This window comes from Crocuta crocuta, unplaced genomic scaffold, assembly GCF_008692635.1.
Source record: "Crocuta crocuta isolate KB4526 unplaced genomic scaffold, BGI_CrCroc_1.0 scaffold11, whole genome shotgun sequence".
NCBI classification, from domain to species: Eukaryota; Metazoa; Chordata; class Mammalia; order Carnivora; family Hyaenidae; genus Crocuta; species Crocuta crocuta.
Window position 1 is genome coordinate 1488582 of NW_027528624.1, and position 23245 is coordinate 1511826.

Consider the following 23245-nt stretch of genomic DNA (forward strand, 5'->3'; position numbering starts at 1 on the left):
TGAAGAAATGAACAATAATTCCCCCAAATTATTTAATACTTACTCTCTATATACTCAGATTTCCCCGGTTCTTCCCGATAAGTGTCTTTTATAGTTCATATGTTTAAACCAGAATCCAATGGTTATATTTATTTTTTATTTCTTTTTAAAATATAATTTATTGTCCAATTGGCTAACACACAGCGTGTACAGTGCGCTCTTGGTCTTGGGGTTCGATTCTCATGGTTCATTGCTTGCATACAACACCCAGTGCTCATCCCAACAAGTGCCCTCCTCAGTGTCCACCAAGTGTCACATATATTATGCCTCTTAAATATTTTTTGATCTAGAAAAGTCTTCCCTTCCATTTTTTTTAAGACTCCATCATTGCTTTTTATGTGTTTTGGTTTCTCCTAAACCTTGACATTGGCTTGCTGGAGAGAGCAGGACTATTGCCCTTTATGATGTCCTTCTTCTGTGTTTATTTAGTTGTTTCCTTGTGGTGTCATGTAGCCTATTCCTCTAGCTCCAGTGTGTAAAGTCCTGATTGGATTGAGGTTAAACATTTGTTAAGAATACTTCATAGGCCTTGCTGTGTATTTCATCCTGCGTTGCATGGGGGGCCACTAATTTCTGGTTATCTCACTTAATGATACTAAAATTGATTACTGATGGGGCGCCTGGGTGGCTCAGCTGGTTAAGCATCTGACTTCGGCTCAGGTCATGACCTCGCAGTCCGTGAGTTTGAGCCCCGCGTTGGGCTCTGTGCTGACAGCTCAGAGCCTGGAGCCTGTTTCAGATTCTGTGTCTCCNCATTTTAGTACCTCACTTGAAATACCCACACTTGCATTTCTTTTTTTTAATTTTTAAAAAACCTTTATTTTTGAGAGAGAGAGAGAGAGACAGACAGACAGACAGAATGTGAGAGGGGGAGGAACACAGAGAGAGGGAGATACTGAATCCAAAGCAGACTCCAGGCNTATTTTAGTACCTCACTTGAAATACCCCCACTTGCATTTCTTTTTTTTATTTTTTAAAAAACCTTTATTTTTGAGAGAGAGAGAGAGAGAGACAGACAGACAGACAGAATGTGAGAGGGGGAGGAACACAGAGAGAGGGAGATACTGAATCCAAAGCAGACTCCAGGCTCCGAGGTGTCAGCACAGAGCCTGATGCAGAGCTTGAACTCATGAACGAGACCATGACCTGAGCCAAAGTGAGACGCTTAACCAACTAAGCTACTCAGGTGCCCCCAACCCTGACATGTATTTCTAATGATCTCTCTATGTGCATTTGTTTTGCCTGTGCAGCTGGACTGTGAGCTCCTTGCAGACAGCACCAGTGTCTAACACAGTGTCTCACCCAGCTCATTGGCTGTGGGCAAACATTTTGCTCGAGGAGAATCACAATCAGGGCCTTGGCACGAGCCACTCTGAGGATGCCAGGGTCCAGGTCAGCATTTCACTCTTTCGGATAGATAGACAACTTCCACATAAGGCTGCATAGTTCTTTGCTACTCTGTTTTGGCCATGTTACAATTCCACACCTCCAAGCATTTTTTGCTAAAGAAGCTGACTGAGCAAACCCTTGAAGATATTTTTCATTTCCTTTGATGGAGCATAATGCTTTCGTATATAAACACAATAACACAGTCATCACATATGCACTTACATTATGGGAGAAGCACTGGCCGGGCAAGGTGCCCATGAGCTCTATTTTCCATTCCGATCTAAATTATGTTCATAATAAAAGAGTTTTCAATCAAGGTGAATACAATTTCATCCCAGCATAACATCTACATTGCTGTTCTCTCTCTCTCTCTCTTTTTCTTTCTTTCCTTTTATTCTAGGTCACTCACCCTTGGTACCCGGGAGATTTTTTCTCTGGTGGGAATAAACAGCCCTTGCTCCTCAATGAGCTATAACATCGGCTCTAAATGCATCTCCTGTAACATACCTCTGTGATTTGCAAAAGTGAGAATAAATCAAAGCAGAGGAGAGATGCACCTTAAGCCAGAAGCTAAATGTTACATCATGTAGTGCCAGGCTTGGGAAAGAGAGAGCCTGCTTTTTCCTGGCCGCACGCTATCTTTGCGCCTGTTACCTCCGCCCCAGCCCCATTAAAACAATCATTCTGAATCTGCAGGAAATTGTCACCTCTTTCTTTCCTGCCTTGGCAGCTGGTATTGGAGGCTGCAGACATTGCTCATTCCCTTCAAGGTTCTTAACACACCCGCAAAAAAGAAAAGGAAGCTTAATTTGTTAAAGAACGAAAAAAAAAGTGTCAGCTTACCCTCAGGCTCAGCGCAGGCACCAGGGGAAAAAAAAAAGCAAAGATAAATGCCTCTGGGGTGAGCCAGCGCTGACTAATTCTCCACTCACTCTGCCGCTCCACTCTGTGTATCGCATTAATCATGCCGGATGGGGAGACGTTTCAAAACTTAAGCAATTTTCAAACAAAGATGCACCATTTAAAAAAATACAATAACATAACTTTATTTTGCGTTGCTTTCTTTGTACCAGCAGTGGATCTGAAAAATGTGCTGCAGATGTTAGTACAAATAATTAATGCCTGGGTGGGGACAGGAGGAAGAGGCAGGAATAAATAGAGGGACTGAGCAGAGGGCAGCTGCCCTCTTCTTTCCACGGCCTTCCCCAGATCACAGGAGCTGGGCCAGTCTTCCTATTCGCCACAAGGCTTAGCTCTGCACTGGTTCCTGGACCGAGTCAAACGACAGATGGGCCGTATTTAAACAGCTCCATCACTTCATCCCACGGAATTTAATATGCCAGCTTCCCAGACCCCGGAGCCCTGTGATATCCCTGGGCTCCTGTGTGCTCTGCTGCTAAGAACTGAGCCCCGATTTGGGGCTTGCCACCCTGTAGACCTCGAATGAGTCCATGGACTGCTGCTTCTGACATCCAGCTGTGTAACCAGCACCCTGATTTGCTTCCTGATGCTGCAACTTGCCATCTCCAATCCAATATGCTACCCACTCGGGATTTTGTTGTTGTTTTGTTTTTGTTTTTAATTTTTTCAATGTTTATTTATTTATTTATTTATTAAAAAAAATTTTTTTTAATGTTTTATTTATTTCTAGGAGAGAGAGTGAGAGACAGCGTGAGCAGGGGAGGGTCAGNTTGATAAGGGCTCGAACCCACAAGCTGTGAGATCGTGACCTGAGCCGAAGTTAGACGCTTAACCCACTGAGCCACCCAGGCTCCCCTGTTTTTGTTTTTAAATGTTTATTTATTTATTTTGAGTGGGGGAAGGGGACAAAAAGAGGGAGACAGAGAATCCGAAGCAGGATTCTCTGTGCTGTCAGTGTGGCACCCAATGGGGGGCTCGAACCCACGAACCATGAGATCACAGCCCAAGCCTAAGTCGGTGCTTAACTGACTGAGCCATGCAGGTGCCCCCCACCTTCACTTGGGGTTTTTGCTAGCCTGGTCTACTTTCCTTCATGGGATGCACCAATCTATCTTTTCTCACAAATCTTAAATCCCACGTTTGCCTGACCCACGGCTCTTCTTCAGGCATCAGGCTTTGTAGCCCCTACTGGTTTCTTTTCCACCTGGGTTGGATCTGCCTTCCAGCCCTCACTCTGCTGTAGTTTGTGAGGTTTGAGGCAGACGCCTTCTCATATTTTCTGTCTATCCACACTCTGACCCTTACTCCAAGGTTCAAAGAAAATAAATGAATAGAAGTGGAGCAGAGGTTCCTAGAAGAACAGGTAATGCATCTGTGGCCAACAACACTGAGCACTAGAAAAGGCCATGTTTGTGGACTGGAGTATCTTGGCATAGTCTTAAGACCCCGAATCCTGAAGAGGTTGAGACAAATGAACGTGTGTGTTGAGGGATGGTGGCGGTGGAGATCCCGGGGCTTTTTAACTACAGACTTCTGGAAAGTTTCTAGACCTCCGTCATTGAAAGATAAGTCAGGTTTCCTCTCACAGACACAATGAAGAGCTGGACACATTTTCCTCAGTCCCAGAGAGCCAAGTGTCCAAAATCTCACCTGCAATTTATGAGATGCACATACAGAACCCTCAGTGAGGATGAACTTGGGACACTCCATTCAGGGAGGAAACTCCATTTGTGCCCCAGTGACTTGAGGAAGCATTCATAGTCTAGTAGAGCAAAAATCTACCAAGAAAGTTTGCATATGATGAAATGTATCATGTGCATATAAATTACACCTTAAGGAATATAAATTTTAAAATTCAGTTTAAGGGACGACTGGGTGGCTCAGCCGGTTAAGCGTCTGACTTCAGCTCAGGTCATGATCTCACAGCCTGTGAGTTCAAGCCCCGCATCCGGCTCTGTGCCAACAGCTCAGAGCCTGGAGCCTGCTTCGGATTCTGGGTCTTTCTCTCTCTCAGCCCCTCCCTACTCATACTCTCTCTCTCTCTCTCTGTCAAAAATAAAATAAAAACATAAAAAATTTTAAAAATGCAGTTTAAGAAATAAATATTACTGAGACTATGAGAGACCTGTGAGTGTTCCCATTGTCTCTTCTCATCAGAAATAGCTATTGTGAGAGCCTGTGTGGCTCAGTAGATCAAGTTCCTGACTCTTGGTTTCAACTCAGTTCATGATCTCATGGTTCGTGAGTTGGAGTCCTGTGTCAGTCTCTGCACTGGTGCGGAGCCTGCTTGGGATTCTCTCTCTCTCTCTCTCTCTCTCTCTCTCTGTCCCAGTTGTCCACTCGCATGCATAGTCTCTCTCCCATTCTTTCTTTCAAAATAAACAAACAAATGTTAAAAAAGAGAAATAGCAATTGTTCTGAATTTGGAGCTTGTAATCTAATTTTTGTGCATTTGTGTTTACTTCCATGTATGTGATTATGCATGTGTTTGTAGGAATAGTGTTATTCTGCAGTTTTCAGTCTGGAGCAGTTATACTTGTTGTATATTCTTCTACCACCTTTTACTCAATATGATTATGAGGCTTGTTCATGCTTTCTGACTCTGGGATCTGCAAACTATGGCCCATGGGGCACATTCTGCTGGTGCTCCGTGTTTATAGACTCCTTGAGCTAAGGACAGTTTTTGCATTGGTAAAGGATTCATTAATAAACAAAATCAAAGCAGGAGACATGACAGAGGCCATCTGTGGCCAGTGATGCTCCAAACATGTATTATCTGGCCCTTTACAGAAAAAGTTTGACAGTTTTTGTTCTTATGTTTTGTCTGGGTTATTCTTATTCCTATATCCTTCTAAAACACATTTAAAAAATAGCCTGCCAAATTTCATGAAAAACCTTCTTAGGATTCTGAATGAAAGTACTTTGAATTTATAGATTGTTTTGAAAGGAACTGATGCATTTATGGTATTGTGCCTTTCCATCTGTATGATCTATTGCTACAATAGTAAATTATGCCGAAGTCTGAGACAACTGAACTTTATTATTATTATTTTTTTTTTTTTAGGTCACACTCCACTATGCATCTCACTGGGCTAAAATCAAGGTGTTTTGGGGCTGTGTTGTTTTCTGAAGGCTCTAGCAGACATGACTTCCTTGCCTCTCCCAGTTTCCAGAGGCTGCTTGCATTCCTTGGGTTGTAGCTCCTTCCATCTTCAAAACCATCAATCACATCATCCTAGCTTCCACTTTGGCCATGATGTCACCTTCTTTGACTCTGACTGACTTCTTTGCCTCCCTCTTCCATCTCTAACGACCCTCGAGATAACATTGGGTCCACCCAGATCATCTGGATCATCTTCCCTTCTCAGGGGACCCATCTCAAAGCAACCATGATTTCCTCTGAAACCTTAATTCCCCATTGCCATAAAAGTTCACATATTCACAGGTACCAGAGATGAGGATGTGGACATCTTTGAGGTACCCGTCTGCCTACCACAGGCCCATCTCATGAGTTTTTTCTTTCAGCGATTATGTTTCTAAGTTCTACAACTTGCATTTGGTTCTTTGTACATCTTTGCTGAGGCTGTCTTTTTTTCCATTTGCTTCACGAGCAATTGCAGTTGTTTGCTGGAACATTTTTATGACAGCTGCTTTAAAAGTCTTGTTAGATAATTCCAATGTTCGTGTCATCTTGGTGTTGGCATCTGTTGATTTTCTTTTCTCATTTGAGTTGAGATTTTCCTAGTTCTTTGTATGACAAAATTTTTGGATTGTATCCTATACATTTTAAGTATAATGGTATGACACTCTGGTTCTTATTTAGATCTTTAATTTTAGCTGGCAGTTAGCAGGTTTAGGTTCAGAACATACATCCTGGCCCACTTTTGTGGCTTGTGGTTCCAGTATCCATTTAGTTTTCAAAGCCTTGTGTTGCTATTCTGGTACGCTATACTTGTGTGCACCCCAGAGGCCAATCTGCAACCTGGGTGGTAGCCCTCACTGGAGTTCAAATCTCAGGTCTTTTGCTGTGTTGATTTGGGTTGGTTTAGCACATTGGCCTCTGGAGAATTTGAGCAGGACTTCATATTTAGAAGATGTCCCTTCTTTCTGTACCATCCACTTCCTCCCCTGCCCCCCGGGGGTGGGAGGGGCGGTGGGGGAGTGAAGGAGTAACAACTAGTGTTCATATAGCTCAGCATAGATATGGTTGATAGAGTTTTATAATTTTCTTTGTGAAGGTTTCATGCATTTTGTTAGAATTGTTTGTTGGCACCTTACATTGGTGCTCTTCTTCCACTTCCAAACATTTATAGAAAGTACATTTGGATTTTGAGGTAAGTTGGCTGGATATTTGGATGGTGTGGCACAAAATTATCATATAAATAAGGTAATAGTGATGGTCTTTTCTTAGGGGATTCCTTAATTGAATTAGCATATTGACAATGGGTCATTATTGAGCTGTTGCCTTTGAGACCAATCAGGAATTTTCATAATAATTTGAAGACGCTTGGAGCCCAAAAAGAATTCTTAAAGCTGAAATTCTCTTCAGTCTGAGGGGAAGAACTGGGAGAAAGTGACTTAAAAGGCTGCAGATATTCTTATGAAAATTGATAAGGAGAATGATGTAAGAACTGAAAAGAAACAAAGAAGAGAGGAGAATGAAGTCCAGCATGATGAGGCTGGTTGATATCTAAGGAGGCACTTTAGTTTATTTGGTAACAAGGCATCTTACGTAGATAAAAACTGGGATGCCAGCCATCTCTTAGAGAAGGGAAACACTAGCTAACTGGATAAGCAAGGCTTTATTTGTGCTAGTAGCATGGACCAGCTTTGCCTATAAGTGTGGACAGATTGTCTGTGTTGGAATACACATAAGTGGTGGCATTGACTTGTAATTTCTTTTTTTTCTTTTAGAAAATTTGTTTAATGTTTATTTATTTTTGAGAGAGAGAGAGAGAGAGAGACAGTGTGTGAGCAAGGGAGGGGCAGAGAGAGGGAGACACAGAATCTGAAGCAGGCTCCAGACTCTGAGCTGTCAGCAAAGAGACCTATGCGGGGCTTGAACCCATGAACCATGAGATCATGACCTGAGCTGAAGTGGGACGCTTAAGTGACTGAGCCACCCAGGTGCCCCTTAACTTGTAATTTCTATTATACATATTGGAGGTCATAAAAACACATCTTGTACTTTATTGAAATGTTTATAGGAAAACGTGGAACAAATAAGATGATGAAGTAGTAGTTTGGAATAGGTGTTGGAGGATGTGCTGAGAGCAAGAGAGAAATTAAAGGTGACTCAGAGATATTTTGTGTTTTTTATCCTAGGCATTTTGGTATCAGATGATGGTGCTATTAACTGAGATGAGAAAAAGTGGAGAAAGAGTAGGATTATGAGGAGAAAAATAAAGTGCCTGGTTTTGGATATGGAAAATTTGAGATGCCTACTGTATTTCCAATGGTGGTGTGTGGTTGGATATATCAGACTGGAATTTAGACAAGTCTATGATGGAGTTTTAACTGTGGGACTCATCAGCAAGCAGATGGTGTTTGAAGCCATAGGAAAGTGTGAGATTCTTCAAGGGAATAAGGTAGATCGAAAAAGAGAAGAAGGACTATGGCCAAGTCCCGGGACACGCCAACACTTTAAAGTTGGACAGAAAAAGCTGGGGAGAAAACAGAGACTGTTATGTCACCCAAGTCAAAAGAAGAAAATGTTTCAAGAAAGGAGAAGTGGTCAACTGTTCCAGTTGCTGCTAAAAAAACAAAACAAAACAAAACAAACAGTTGGATCTCACATCCTGGAGATTATGGTGGACCTTGAAGAACATTACAGTTGTGCAGATAACATTCTTACCAGATTATGTTAAAGAGAGAAAGTTGTGGACACTCAACTGTGGAGACCTGATTGATACTGCAGGGAACACATACACATTCATGAACAGACCAGATAAAGGACAAACCCAATATGATAAATTTCCAAAGCTTGTCTGCAGGAGGAGAGGAACAGAGGATTCTGGAGCAGAATGGAGATCAGCAGTATGACTTGGCTTTGATCTCACCCTACTAATCTGGAGTCCCATTCATGAGTCAAAAAATTCCTGAAACATTTCACTAAATACTCTTGATTTTGGAACGAAGTGAAGAGAGAGAATGTTCACTTTTTTCCTCTTCTGATGGGAAGTTTTGAATGAATCCAGAAAGAAATCAGCAGAGCTGACATTTGTTGTTGGAAAAGAAGGAACCAAGCTTCACATTTAATTGGGAGATAGAGTCTGAAGCCTGGAAGTGTCGCCTCCTTATGGAAATTTATTCTATCCTCTTCCCTTGTCCCCGTTAGCTAGATCAAATCAAGGTACAGGACAGTCAATAGTCTCAGAAGCTAAGTGGAGTCCAGGAAATCCAACTTAGTCTGCATATAACCCAAGGTGAGAGTCCTTCCTCTGTAGCATACGGCTCCATCCCAGCTGCTGCTTTCTCAGACCACAAAAAGTGGATAAAACATGAAATATTTGGGCTAAAGCCAAAGTGTAGAAGAGAAAACATGATCCACACAAAAATTGGTACATAAATGTTCATAGCAGCATTATTTGTAATGGCCCCCAAAGTGGAGACAACCAACATTGTACACAGTGGGATATTATCTGGCAAAAATAAAGAAACAAAATACTGATATATGCTACCATGTGGTTGAATCTTGAAAACATGCTAGGTGATAGAAGCCAGCCACAAAAGGACACATATTATATGGCTCCTTTTATATGAAGTAAAATCCATTTATATTTTCAGAACAGGCAAATTTGTGGACACAGAAAGTACTTTAATGGTTGCCTAGGGCTGGGAGCAGGCTGGAAGAAAATGGGGAATCACTGTTGGTTGGTATGGGTTCCCTTTTTGAAATGTAAAAATGCCCTAAAATTAATTGCGGTAATATTGCACGGGTTAAAAATCTACAAAAAACTTTGAATAGTGTACTTTAAATGCGTTAATTTTATGGTATGTGAATTATATCTCAATAAAGCTTTTAAAGTTAAAAAGAGAGAGAGAGAGAGAGAGAGAGAACATGGTCTCAGAGAAGGCACTGAGAAAAACACACCAAAAGTATTCATTCACAATATGGAAGACTCATTACAATGTCTGGGCAGAGTTAACTAACATAAACAAGGTAATAAAAAATATATATAGGATGCATAGAAACTATGCAGAAGGACTATAGGAATAAAAAGGGAAATGACCATGTAGAATAAGAAAAAACAAACCCAATCCAGTAGAAATTATAACGCAGGTAATTCTTTCATATTGCTTCATGTAGTGCCAAATTTAATGAGAACATTAAGTTAATAAGGCAGAGAAAAAAGACAAAATTATGAAACAACAGAATGAGATCAAAAGGGAGACCGCAGATCTAAGTTGGGGCTACAAGCAACATCCTTATAAAATAATTAAAAAATTGTAAGCAGTAAGGAATAAAATAGACATTACAGGAAGCTGAATTCCAAGTCCATAATCTCTCCCTATGTTGAAATTCCAAAATCCAAAAAACTAAGAAAATTTAGAGGGTTATTTTTTTGGTAATCAATGTGGTAGCCTAGCCTGTCCTGAACAGATGTGAGGTTATTTATAATCATTGCTTTTCCCACTTAATTTGAGTATTCATATTTATCCGTTTTATTGAAAAAAAAACATTAAGAAGGTGACTTATTTATAAAGGGGAAAGAATAAATTTGGCTTTGTACATCACCACAGCAATATTCAATGACAGCAAACATTGGAGGAATATCTAGAAAGTTCTGAGGGGAAGAGAATATGGTCCAAGAACGCTACATCCAGGTAACTATCAGTTGAGTGGAAAAGCAAGAGACTGCATTCTCAAATATGAATTAAATCAGGGAGTAGAACACTCATGAGTCTTTCTTAAAACAAAATGCTTGACAATCCAAAAAATTAGTAGTTTGGGCTCAATGAAAACCCAAAAATGGAGAAAGTTAGGTTAAAAGGAATGGTGGTGAGCAGGGAATAGGTTTCAAGTTTTCCCTTTTATGTTATTTATAGAAAATTACAAAGGCTACCTTGAATCAATATCTCTTTTATCCTCCTGAACGTATGCGGACCTTGGAATACCTTGAGTCCAGTGTTATGCCCCCATCTTCCATACTATTGTTGTCTACCATTTCCATTTTACTTTTGAAGACATTCCTCCTGAAATACTCATTTTCTTTTACAGTCGATGCTTAGAGCTTTTGACAAAATGTATTTCAATTTCTTTGCTCATCACTGCCTCTTGTATCCCATTAATCGAATTTTCTCCTTCCTTAAATATATCCTTCAGTGGTTGTTTCAGTGAGGTAGATCAGTTTTAAGTTTTCTTTTGTTTGAAAATATCTGTATTTTGCCTTCACTTTTGAGTAATAATTTCACTCAGTACAAAATTCTCAACTGAGTCATGTTCCTTCAGCACTTGGAAGGTATTACTTCATTATCTGTTGGTCTCTACTCATGCTTTTGAGAAGGCGGCTGTCAGATTAGTTGTTCATTTGTAGGTAATTTAGCATTTTCTCTTTGGTTACCGTAGGGTCTTCTCTTTCGTGATAACCCTGGATGCTAAATTTTCTTTTCCTTTCTCTTCCTTTTTTTCTTCTTTCTTTTCTTTCCTCTCCTTCTCTTCCTTTATCTTTTTCACATATCGTTGCTTGTGTCTTTCTCCTATAGTCTTCCAAATGAACCTTAGAATATCTAACATTTCAAAAATTGTAAAGAGAAGTTAAGTTTTGATTTGGACTTTTGTGTAACCTATTAATTAATTTGGAACCAATTGATATTTTTAGTATCAAAAAATTGATATTCCCATTTAGTAATGTACTGTTTCTATCCATTTGAAAATGTCTCTCTATAAATGTTCGGTCATTTATCAAATCATCTTGCCTCATTTATATGACATAAATTTATGAGTTTGCTACATTTTTGTTTCTATTTTGAGTTAATTATTTTCTTTTTAAACAAAATCTACATTTTCTATTGGTTATTGCTGCATTAAAGAAAACTACTGATATTTTATATTTTTTCTATCAGGATATGTCAGATTCTACACAGTATGTAAGGAAGTAGCACAAAGGTCAAAACTAAAAAGATGATTCAAAGAACAGAGATTTTTTTTAAAGATGCAGGAAAATCAGGTTTTTTTTTTTAAATCAAGACTTTATTTTTTTAAAGAACTGTTTTAGGTTTACAACATAATTGAGAGAAATGTAGAAAGATTGAAATCTTTTTTTTAAAGAGATCTGTTTTTAAGAACAAGTATATTTTAATTCATCAGACAAAATTCAATACCATTCAAAATTCAATGACTAAAGAGTGCATTTCAGATAGACAGGGAAAGAAAACTAATAATTGAATACAACCAAAAAATCTTTTAATACATTTAATTTTCCTGCTAGATATTAGATATATACATTGCAGAATGTTCTGGCTATAAAAGCTGAATCAAACTTAATGGAGAAATACACACACAGAATGACTTCATATATTAAAGTTAGAAGAGCTTGAGTGATATCTATCAAATGATACTTAAAAATACTAAGAAATTTCAATTCAGAGGTAGTAGAAATAATTTTTGAGACATCAGGGAATATAGCCACCTCTTTTTCATATACTAAAGTAGGTCTTAGAAATCATAGAATTAAAGTTAATATCTGAGGATAAAGTGAAAGAAATGATCAATTTATAATTTAGAAATCTCTAAAAGAGCTTAAGTGTCTGCCTAACTTTGTAAAAACAAATCATGTCGAACCAATTTAATCCTCTTTTATGGCAGAATGACGGTCTACAAAGATAAGAAGCATTTGTAAAATGTAATCTATTTTAACTTCAAGAAATGTTTTTGTTCTGTTGTATATGTCATGTTAATTATAAGCTAAGAGAGTATGATGCTGGGTATCATTTTCAATGGCTAGTTATCATTAGCCTGTTCCCAACTGGGAACTCATATTATCAGGTAGTTGCAAGAATTCATGGTGGAGTTCTTTGGATTCAATAATTTGGTTGAAAACCTAAACAAAAGATTTGAGATTTTACTAATTAAATTTGTGGATATTATGAAGTTAAATACTAGTATTGTTATTTGGGGCTGAGCTTCAAAACAATCTTGATATATTAGAAAAATATAAATGATTAATCAATATTATTAGAGAAAACTGTAAGATGTGGGGAATACTTTGGGAACATTTGGTGGGGGAGGTAAAATAGCTGCATGGTAAAAATAGATTGGCTCAATGGAAGTATAAAATTAAGAAGAAATTCCCAACATATTTTTGGGGCAGAAGTTGAGTTGGGGCTTAAGTGTCAAGATGATCATAGATCAAAATATGATAGTAGGGGCCACTGGCTGGCTCAGTTGATACAGCATGTGACCCTTAATCTCAGGGTTGTGAGTTCAAGCCCCAGGTTGGGTGTAGAGCTTACTTTAAAAAAAAAAAGAAAGAAAGAAAGAAAGAAAAAAAAGCATGCATTAAAAGAGAGTCAGAAAGAAATATGGAAGGAAAGAAGGAAAGAGAGGCAAATATAGAATTTAGTTGTATTGAAAAACATGGCACATGAGATCTAAAAAATCACTTTTTCCCCCAATACTAGTCATATGTCTATTAGATATTATGTCTCTTTTTAGGCCACACATTTTAAAAGGATGTGAAGAAATGGAAATGGATTTGAAGAAGAGCAACAAGAATGATTGAAGGACTAGAATATATATCCTAGGCTGAAAGGTTAAGAATTTAGTATTGTTTGGACTAGAAAGGGGCTAGGTAAGAGATGATTTTACCACTTTCAAGATAGAAAGGATTTTTGTGAAAGATAGCCCCCATTGGTGATTTCTCAGGTCTATAGAGGATGAAAAGAAAGCACAAAGAAGCTTAAGTTTAAGCAGAAAAGATCAGGTTTGGATATAAGGCAGATGTCTCTGCCATGAGGGTGACAGAAATATGAAATGACTTCCAAAGGAGACTCTGAGCCAGGCAGCCTTATCAGTCTCCATGTTGGATGCACTGCTGAGCATGAAAATGAGTTCGAGAAAAATGATGTCCATCGGGGGTCAGCAAACTACCTCCCATAGCCCACCCCTGGACCATCATCTGATTTTGGGACAGCCCATGCGCTAAGAATGACTTTTACATTATAAATCATTAGAAACAAATCAAAAGAATGTTCCATGACAAAAAGACTTATATAAAATTCTATTTCAATGCCCATAAATAAAGTTTTATTGGAACACAGCATGTCCGTACCTTGATGTATTGTTTGTGGTTATTTTGGTGGCATTTGGTGCAGAGCAGGGTAGTTGTTACTGAGATCATATGGTGTGTAGAACCTAAAATAATTACTCTATGGCCCTATACAGGCCCTATACATTTCCTGACTGCTGACCTATATGATTGTAGCCCCTTATATAGTACATGGAATTTTTTCTCTGAAGTCTAGAAGCTTTCTTTATTGTAATAAAAATGGACCCCCCTGGGGTCGGCTGAAGAATACAAGCGGCACATCTTTTGAAGCGTCTTCGAGAGAGCTTTGGGTCCACAAAAGAACACGCCAATGTTGCTGCTACAGTGGGGTGAGACAAGGAAAGAACGTGTTATGCAGGGCCAAGGCTCGCCAGAAACCAAGACGGAGTTACACAATTAGTGAAGTGGTTGGGGTTGTGACTTTAGTTTTCTCTGCTCACTTCCTTTTTCTTAGATCTCTTTCCCACTCTCAGTACCACGCTCCCCCACAGGTTCCTAGAGTCTTGTAAGACCCTGAGTCACACAGGCAGGTGGAGCCAACAGGCTTAGACTAGCAGGGCCCTGATGACTGGGGAGAGGGCATCAATAACAGAGGTGCTATCACGTGGATTTCTGGTCAGGTGACCCTGATTGACATCCTCCTGGATCAGTGGCTAGAATGTGAGGGGCCCGCTCTGCATTACTCATCACTGTCATCCCAGAGCCTGGAATAGTGCTGGGCATATAGTAGGAAATATACATTTGTTGAGTATTGAGCTCTGGTGATTATTACCTGCATGGTCTTTAGCAAGACCCTGGATTTCAGTCTCTGTGCACGTAAAACAAAGAAACTAATGAATACATTATATGTTTTCTTAAGAACAGAATGAGATAATGCATTCAAAAAGGTTTTAGAAGTGTTAGTTATTATGAATATCTTGTTCAACTCTGCCTTTTTATAGATAATGAGACTTATACTAAAGTGATAGCAACTTAGTTTATTTCTTATGTTGCAATGCCTTTGGTTCTCAAAGAAGGCCAAAAAAATAAATAAATAAAAAAGAATTGGAAAGGAAGAAGACATTGCTGAAAATGGAGTCACCCAAAAGCTGTCCTCTCTAGTCATGGCATTTCAGAAAACTGTTGAAGAGGTATTATGCATATAATGACTGTTCCAGGGCTGCTCACATCCCTTGGGACCATGGCTGCCAGCTTTGCTTATAGATAAACAATCCAATGGAGCAAGGATTCAGGTTGTCTTTGAAAGTCAGGTGCAGCCAGCCTCTACAGGGACTTATGGACCATGTTTTCCCTTGTCTTGCAATGTTCTATTCCTTACAGCATTTTCCCCATCTCTGGCCCAAGTTGAATTAGTTACTCTAGTCTAAAGCAAAAGTTCTCATACTTTGCATCAAATCACCTAGGCAGATTGTTAAAACACAGATTCCCAGGCTTGAATCCAAGGAATGCATTTTGAGCAAGGCCCCAGGTTAATACTGAAGCACATGTTTCTGTGAGCCACACTTGGAGAAACATCATCCTGGAGAAATTCCTGGGACTCTAGGACCAGCCCATTGATCACCTCTTCTTCATGGCTGCCTTTTGTTGGGAAGCTCCTCTATAGGCTCCTTCTTCTTAGCTTAGATACCATCATTGTTTTCTGCCATGTGTCCAATCCACATTTTAATTATGTGTTCCAGGACCATAATAACCACGGTAGAAATTGATGGTTCAATTACATTTCAAACTCTAGCTTCAAAGGAACTTATCAAGTGGACTCATTTGTAAATGACAATATTTTGAAAATATCTAAGTAGCATTTTTGAAGGCATTATTCCCATGGCTAAATTTAAGGAAGCGTCTTTTTATAAAATAGTTTTCACTGAGAAATATGAGTTTATGACTTAATGAAGCAACTTTACAGTGTTTATGGAAATTTAAGGCAGTGGTTAAGAATGCTGTTTGTTCCACCATTCATTGCTGAGAAGCGTTGGGCACATTATCTCCTCAAAGACCCTTGTCCTTATCTATGAAATGGGGCGCATTATAATTACCTAGCTCCTAGAACCTCAGAGGAGAGTAGACAAGACATGGCAGGTACAGCCTTCCATCCCGTGCTTGGTGCATAGTGAGCTTCAGTAACAGCTTACACTATCGCTGTCATCATCATGGATGTCAGTGGAGCTGAACAGAAGTTGTGATGTGGACCGTTGACCCAACGATGATTAACAGTCTTCCTGGATCAGCACTCCAGCACTGGGCTGTTTGAATTCTGGAGTGAAACATTTTGAATGATAGATGGGTCAGGCAAAACCCTTTCCAGCAAGGAGTCGCAGCTTGGCTTTGTGTCTGATGCCCAGAGGTATCCTTGCATCTAAGTTCAAAGACTCTGTTATGGTGGTGATATTTTTCCGTTCGTGTAGGCGTCACCGAAGAGATTGCCCACTGGCCCGTTCCCAACAGGCTAACGGTGCCCTTTCGTTTGCAGCCACAGTGGCTGTTTGCAGATCCTGAGGCTACCCTTTGATGCTCTGCCTTTAAGACTCCATTTCAAAGGCTTCTGATTGCTCTTGGGCAGGTGTACCACTGGTGTCCCCAGCAGCTCACAGCAATCCTGCCTCTTTTGAAGTTGTGGCTATTACTCTGCACAGCTAAGTACACACTCTTCTGTATTCATGTAACTGTCATGGTTATGCAGTCACCAAAAAGTCTCACAAAGGCCACTCATTATCTACCTTCTGCTGAGGCAGAAAAGCCAGTCCTTTGCTAATGCTCTGTGCATTACTGTCCCCACACATGACCGTCTTTCGTGTGCTGTGTTTACCCTCCTCGGCATTTGTGGTTTCAGGGATGGAGATTTCTGGTCATGAATGCACACTGTGTGAATCAGAGCTGAGAAGCCTCACAAAGTGGTTGAGGCACAGATGTGGCAGCATTTTTTTTTTTTTTTACTTTTATGGGACAACGGACAAGTGCAACAGAACCCTAATGGGGTTGGTAAAGAAAAATTCTTCTATAAAGTTTAATTACCCACGATTGCTTAGAATTAGAAAAATAAAGGAGTTTCTCCACAAAAGAAGTATAAAAACACAAGACATTATTCTCCAGTTTACAGCCTGCGAGCTGCAGAACTTGCACATGAATGAGGGGTTGGGTCCAGGACAACATTAACGGCATCGATCAGTCTGGGCTGCTGACTTTGATGAGAAAAGGACAAATTTTACATGAGCTGCAAAGATGGTTAACATTAGCAGTACTATTTTTAGTTCTGATAAACTGTAAAGAAAATCCTTCTGCCCCCCTCTTATTTGCTAAATAACTATTGTGCTCTTTTCTGTGGGGTTGATGCATTTTTCAAAAACAGTTCAGCAACGCCATGCATGAAAGGCATCCAAAATGTCACCCACCAGGAGATTTCTGCTCAGCAGATAAATGGGAGAGTGGGTGTGCCCGGGAGTAATCCCACCATCTTGCTGGATTCCCAGGTTCTGCTGCCTTGAGCCCTTCTCTCTTTAAATTGTATGTTTGTTTTTATGTGTTGGCTTTTATGCTTGGTAAGTTATAACCCTGTAGGGGCAGACCCTAAACCCCATTTAAAAAAAATCAAATTACTTTATACCCTGAGCGCATTCTGCAAATAAAATCGATAAACAGAAGCTTCCCGTGGATTTATGGAGGCTTAGAAAGAAGACAAGGAGGGCTACAAACTTGGTATCAGACAATGGACACGACTTCTGGTTAAGCTTTTCCAGTGAGTGTTTTTCATTAGAAATTCCTCCAAATGATTCATTGTATAATTATATTTTGTACAACACCTTGTTTTCACAACCACAGATGATAATTGTGTTGGCCAGCATTTTTAAAAACCCATCTCCCGGTTGATTTGTAGCAGCCTCCTCTGTTACTTTTCTCTGCATCCTAATTACTCAGTGGTTCATTAGGAGTTACAAAGGTCCCTAACAGTGGTTGCTCACTGCTGAGAAGTGACTTGCTATTCCCACCAACTCCATTTTCTTTGGAAAGAGCTTGGAATTTGGTCCCAGCTTCCACACCCTTCTCTTTGTTCCTTCTCTTGCAGATGCTGGCTACTGTGCTCAGCTCTGTGGAGCACAGATTAAGTTGCTGCCCTTGAGGATGGTCATGGTCAAATAGAAAATGAAATAAGAGAGAAATAAAAGTAGTGATATTGTGGCATTGGATGCCAGGGAATGGTGGAGCCATTTTTTCTGCCAACCCCTCCTGATAAAACACTAAAATATTCATCCAGAAATATCCTAATATATTTGTCATGTCTAATGATTTTCTAGGTAATGTCATCAAAGGCACTTTGCAGAATAATGACAAATCCACTTGTGCTCACTCACCTCCCTATCTTCACTACCACAAATAGAGTAAAGCACGTAATTTCCATTGAATCTTCCCTTGACTATAGCTAGATGTCCTCGGGTGGGAAGGTACTGCTGAAATATGCTAACAACATCCCAGTCATAAGTTAATGGTGGCTTTACTTTTCTCATAAAGCTATGATTTATCATGTTTGGGATTTCCACTTAAGCCTCTTTCTTTGGGTACTCTGAACATTTTAGTCATATAATGAATATCCTATTAGATAGAGGGCCCTGTATGCTATAGTCAGAATGTTAATTTCTTAAAAATATCATTTAAAAACATTTTGCACATATGCATGTACAAATGAGGATTGGAGAGTGTGCACACAAGCAAATGGGGTTCCAGATGGACACATTTACTCAATTTAGTCTAAAGGTATTTTTACATTTCTGAAAACAATGGGTGGTCTAAAATACATTTGTGCAATATGGATTAGAATCTCCCAATCATATGGTAAGTCGGCACCTTTCTTTATCGTTGGGTTGGATTGAGCAGTTCTAACCAATGGTAGTGTTCTTTTACTCTTTATTCCTTCGAGATACGGGAGACACTTCCACTCAAGTTATGAAGAAATGGCCAAATCTCCAAAGTTTTTATGATAATTAATTACATAAAGTTTTACATTTCCATGGCATGGTGAAGTTATCGCCAGATAAGCCAAAAGTGACAAATGATAAATACAATGTGAAATGGAAGAGCGATGAGTGGAGTTCAGTGGAAAATCATTTTACTCAATTAATTAAAAAAAAAGTGATCCAGAAACCCAGATGGTTTGGTATGTGCACAATGTGTGTTTATCAAAGAAAGTAGCTAGATATGGCAAAGGTATATTTATTTTCATTCTCTGTACCTTCTTGGAAACGGTTCCCTGATTTTCTGAATATTTGTTAAAGCTTGGGAACATATTGAGAATGCTTACAAAAAGTGAAATACAGCTTCCATTTTTGTGAACAATACACATTTCTAGAGATGACTAAGACATGACTATCAATGCATGTATTTAATTACCAACCATATTTTAGTTGGTAGAATGGTTTTCATTGGTTTGTGGTTGAAGTACTTTTCTGTGCTTGTCCAGCTTAAGCAGTGGATGGCAAGCATCACATGCCTGTGACTTTGGCCATGTCAGTCAAAGGCTTCCTTTCTATATACCCACTTACTAGTTGTTGCTCTTCTTTTAAAACTATGCTTGTGTTCTGATAAAATTACAAAAATTCATTGCAAATAAAAACAATAGAATGTACTTTTCCATTTTCTACTTTTGGTCTTTGATGTTTTTTTAATTTTTTCCTCCCTCTTCCTTATTTGTATTCATTTTGATGCCCATCAATTTGTTTCTCTATTACTGTTATTTTTGCAATTTTCTGGTTCCTTTGGAGCTTGCACTATTCTCTTTGATCTGCTTCCCTTCAAGCTTTATTTTCGGTGCTGTTTTTCATGTTCTGTAAAAAAATATTTTTGCCCCTCTTCTCTTTATTCTTTTGATTTAACTCCTTCTTCTTAGAACAAGAATGAACTCCAGCTTTGAGTGAGCAGGTAAATGTTTTTAAAAGAGTAAGCCCTAAGAATCCTTGGCTTCGTGCTGATGAATAGAAATGGTTGAGAGCCTACTTCAAAGGCCCTCAAGAACAAAGAACCTTTTCTGAGGCCACTAACAAATCCACCAATTCTTTCTGACCCATCTTTGCCAAAAGATATGAGCTAATGACAGGAAAGACCTGTCTTGTAAGAGTAGCCAAGTAGGCTTGGGAACAAACATATCCTTGACATAATCAAGGAAAAACATACTGTTTATCTCTTTAATAACCATCTTGAAGAAAATTAATGTTACTTTGTCCTTTGTGTGGAACAATAATTGGATTGTGTGTTTCATTTATATCTGGACAAAGGCCAGGATATTGAAATACTTCTCAAAATTAGATTTTCTTGTTTAAAAATTAGATTTTATTGGCATTCCCTTTCTGAGATTTCTTCATTAAAAGCTTCATTAAACATAAATCTTCTTTTACACAGCAGAAAGCAAAATTATTTTAAGGAGGTCATTTTAAAAGTCTTTTGGAAGGGCTACGCTCTTTACCGGTGACTTGTAACCAGGATCTGGCATTCCAGGGAAAAAATGATCAGTGGTCTTTGCCTACATGGGTCTAATATTAATTGCATTGATAGTTGGAGCTATGTAACAAGTTGTGGTCTAGTGCCCAAAGCTGTTACAAATACCCTATTTTTAAAATTGGGGGCTAGGAAGTATGCTGTAGAGGCTTGATTCAGTGACACCCTTAGGTGGCCTCTTTTACTCTGGGGGAGATGAAGTCATCCATCAGGAAGAGTTTACATAGCTAATGTGCTGAAAAGTTCAATTGGGTTTTAAGTACATTTACATACTAAACTTTGATTAAAGCTTCTGAAAAGGAACAAGCACTCTCCTCACAATGGCAACAAGAGAAGTACCAACTACATGTTTCTCCTGCCTTCAAATTGTTTTCTCCTCCTCATTCTCTGAAACTTGGACAGACTCACTTTTCAGCACGACTCACCATAATTGTTTGGGCAGAGTTTGTGCAAACTCCTGGTGCTGTTTCTGGCTCACACCTTTCTGAGGGAAGGGAGCTAATTAAATGGTTTGGTTTGAAAGACCTTCCCCACTGGGCCGCAAACTTCAGGTAAAACAAAAATAAAGAAATGCAATGTAACACGTCAATAAGGGGCAATCATAGCAAGGAGTGGCCTTATCTCCAAGAACTCAAAACAGAGATGTATGTGTTTGTGTCAAAAGCCTGCAAATGGTAACATTCATCCTATAATTTAAAACGAAGTGTAGAACATTTATCAAATGAATAGATGTTTTTCTCCAAAAGGAGAAGATACCAACAAAAAAATCTGGTCATGATTGTAACATATGCTCTTGTAACATTTTGTTAGTTTTATACCTATAATTAAAAAAAAAAAAAAAGAAACCCACAGATAAAATGATCCGGTCTCTTCCTCTGGACAAATACTCAATGCGTGTGAGATGAAGAGTAGTGACTTTCAGGCCTCAGAGGAGGCTAGGGGTCTAGGAGCTGGAACTGAACATTGAGCAGGCAGCTCAAAGGAATCAGATTCTGAGGCTCCGGAAGCTGGGAGGTTCAAAGCACCACATCTAGAGAGAGGATGGGGCACTGGTCAGGACTGTAGGCCTAGTGTTAGCAAGAGTCGAGGCAAGGAGTAAAATGGAGCTGGTGGGTTTCAGGACTGGGGCCTGGAGAGTTCCAAGACCACTTGCCGTGAGCTTGTCCAGCTCTTACAGGTCACCTGAGGCTAAACCTGAGGGTGGGAGTGATTGCACAGCTGGTCTTCTCCTTTTCTCCCTCAACCAAGTTAAAGGTTAAACTTTTCTGGCCTCTCTTATTGGAAATCTTTTACTCTCAGGATGATTCAAGGTCAGGAAATGGTTCCCGCCACCTCCAATGGACTCCTTCCTAGGTGGATGCAGACAGGCATGGAGTACAGAGCCTCTGCAGTGAATGCTCTTGGCTTGGGCCTGGGGTTTCTTGGGCAGGCTGCCATGGCACAGGGTACAGAGCATTGGCTGGGGGTCTCACAAAGCTTGAACTGGATGGGTTATGAACCTTGGACTTGGTCACTCCTTCCACACACCCCTCCTTACCATACCTCCTTCAAACAGCTGGTCTGGGGGAAGTCTCACACATTCAGTGACAATTAATAAAAAAAGAAAATGGAATAGTGCTGGCACAAAGAGAGTATAAGAAAAATGTAAGAAAGAGCAACCAAATTGACCAAAAGATGAATAATATTCACCAGAAGAGCATTCCAAAGAGCAGAAAACATGCTAGGGAATTATAGAAGGTTTTATAAAGCAATGACCCTGAGGAGAGAAGACCACCACTGCAGGGAGAGGAGAGATGGAAACAGGGAGTTAGTCAGAAAGACCCTAGTAGATTTTAATTTACTCTTCATGGTTCAATATTGATAAAGTGGACAGAAGAAAGGTCAGGATGTAGAAGATGTAAATAACATGATTAATCTGATAGCTATGAGTAATTTATATTATACTCTGTGACCTGCAAACAGAGAATATATTGTCCTTTCCTCCAAATATGGTGGTTCTTTGAACTCTTGTCTGTCTGAATTTGCTTCTTTGTCCATCTCGTCTAGTTTCATGGTTCTAACACAGTTCACATCTGACATCACATCTGTGTATCTCCAGCCTGAACTCTGACGCCTGACTCATATTCACCTGCTTACTTGAGGTCTCCACTTGGATGTATAATAGGGATCTCAAATTAACATGTCAAAAAATGGAACTCTTGATACCCTTTACCTGCAAAGTTGCTTTTCTTAGCCATCCCCGAATGAGTAAGGGTAACTCCCATTCTAGCTTGGGTCATGCCAGTCTCTCATCTAATCCATCAACAAGCCATGTCAGCTCTACCTTCACAAAATACCAGCATCCAACCACCACTCAGCACCTGCTCTGTCCTAATCCAAACCACTACCACTGTTTACCCCCTCCCTGGACTCTCCACTTCTGCCCGAGGGCACTTATAATCTATTCTCTCACAACAGCCGGAAGTGATCTCATTAAACATAAGACAGATCATGTCACTCTTCTGTTCAAACCTTTAAGTGACTTCTCTTCTCAGAATAAAATCCAAAGCCTTACAATGGTCTGCAAAAGTCCCCCAGTTACCTCTCCTATATGCCTTCTGCTATTCTTCCTCTTAGCCACTGTGTTCACCCTTACTAGCCTCATGGATCATGCTGGGAACAGTGTCTGGTGCTTCAGGGTCTTAGCACATGCTGTTCTGCTCCTTTCCAGTTATCTACATGGCATACTCCCTCACTTCCTTGGCCTTTCTTCAAATATGGAAACTACTCTTTAAACAAAGACAGTCATAAGACACACTGACTTTCAAGGGCCATAGATGATGGGGATTCAAAGCAAAGACCAAGTTAGGGGACACAGAATAACAATGATAAATATTTGCATTAGTGCTTGGCATTTTACCAAGCTATGTATTTTTTAAATTATGAAAAAAACACTGTGACCTCATGGTATCATCTATATTTCACTAAGGTCACAGAGCCAGTAACTTCTAGAATCAGAAAACACAGCCTTCACTCCTGTCTTATGGTCCCAGAGCAAATGCTCTTCCTTCTCTATATTGAAGTTTATTATATAATGTTAATAATACAGTAATAAGTGATATAATGATGATGATGATAATAGCTGCTAATATTACTGAATTCATTCCTTT

General features: G+C 39.5%; 1 protein-coding gene across 1 annotated transcript in view; it reads right to left on the reverse strand.

Annotated features, from left to right (window-relative positions):
• Window positions 1-13811: 13811 nt before the first annotated feature.
• The window catches only part of NOX3 (NADPH oxidase 3), a 59920-nt gene continuing 50486 nt past the window's right edge, over window positions 13812-23245 (reverse strand). The window contains exon 13 of the mRNA XM_077755049.1: window positions 13812-13938. Coding sequence (XP_077611175.1) covers window positions 13812-13938 — 127 coding nt within the window. The remainder of the gene's footprint in view (window positions 13939-23245) is intronic.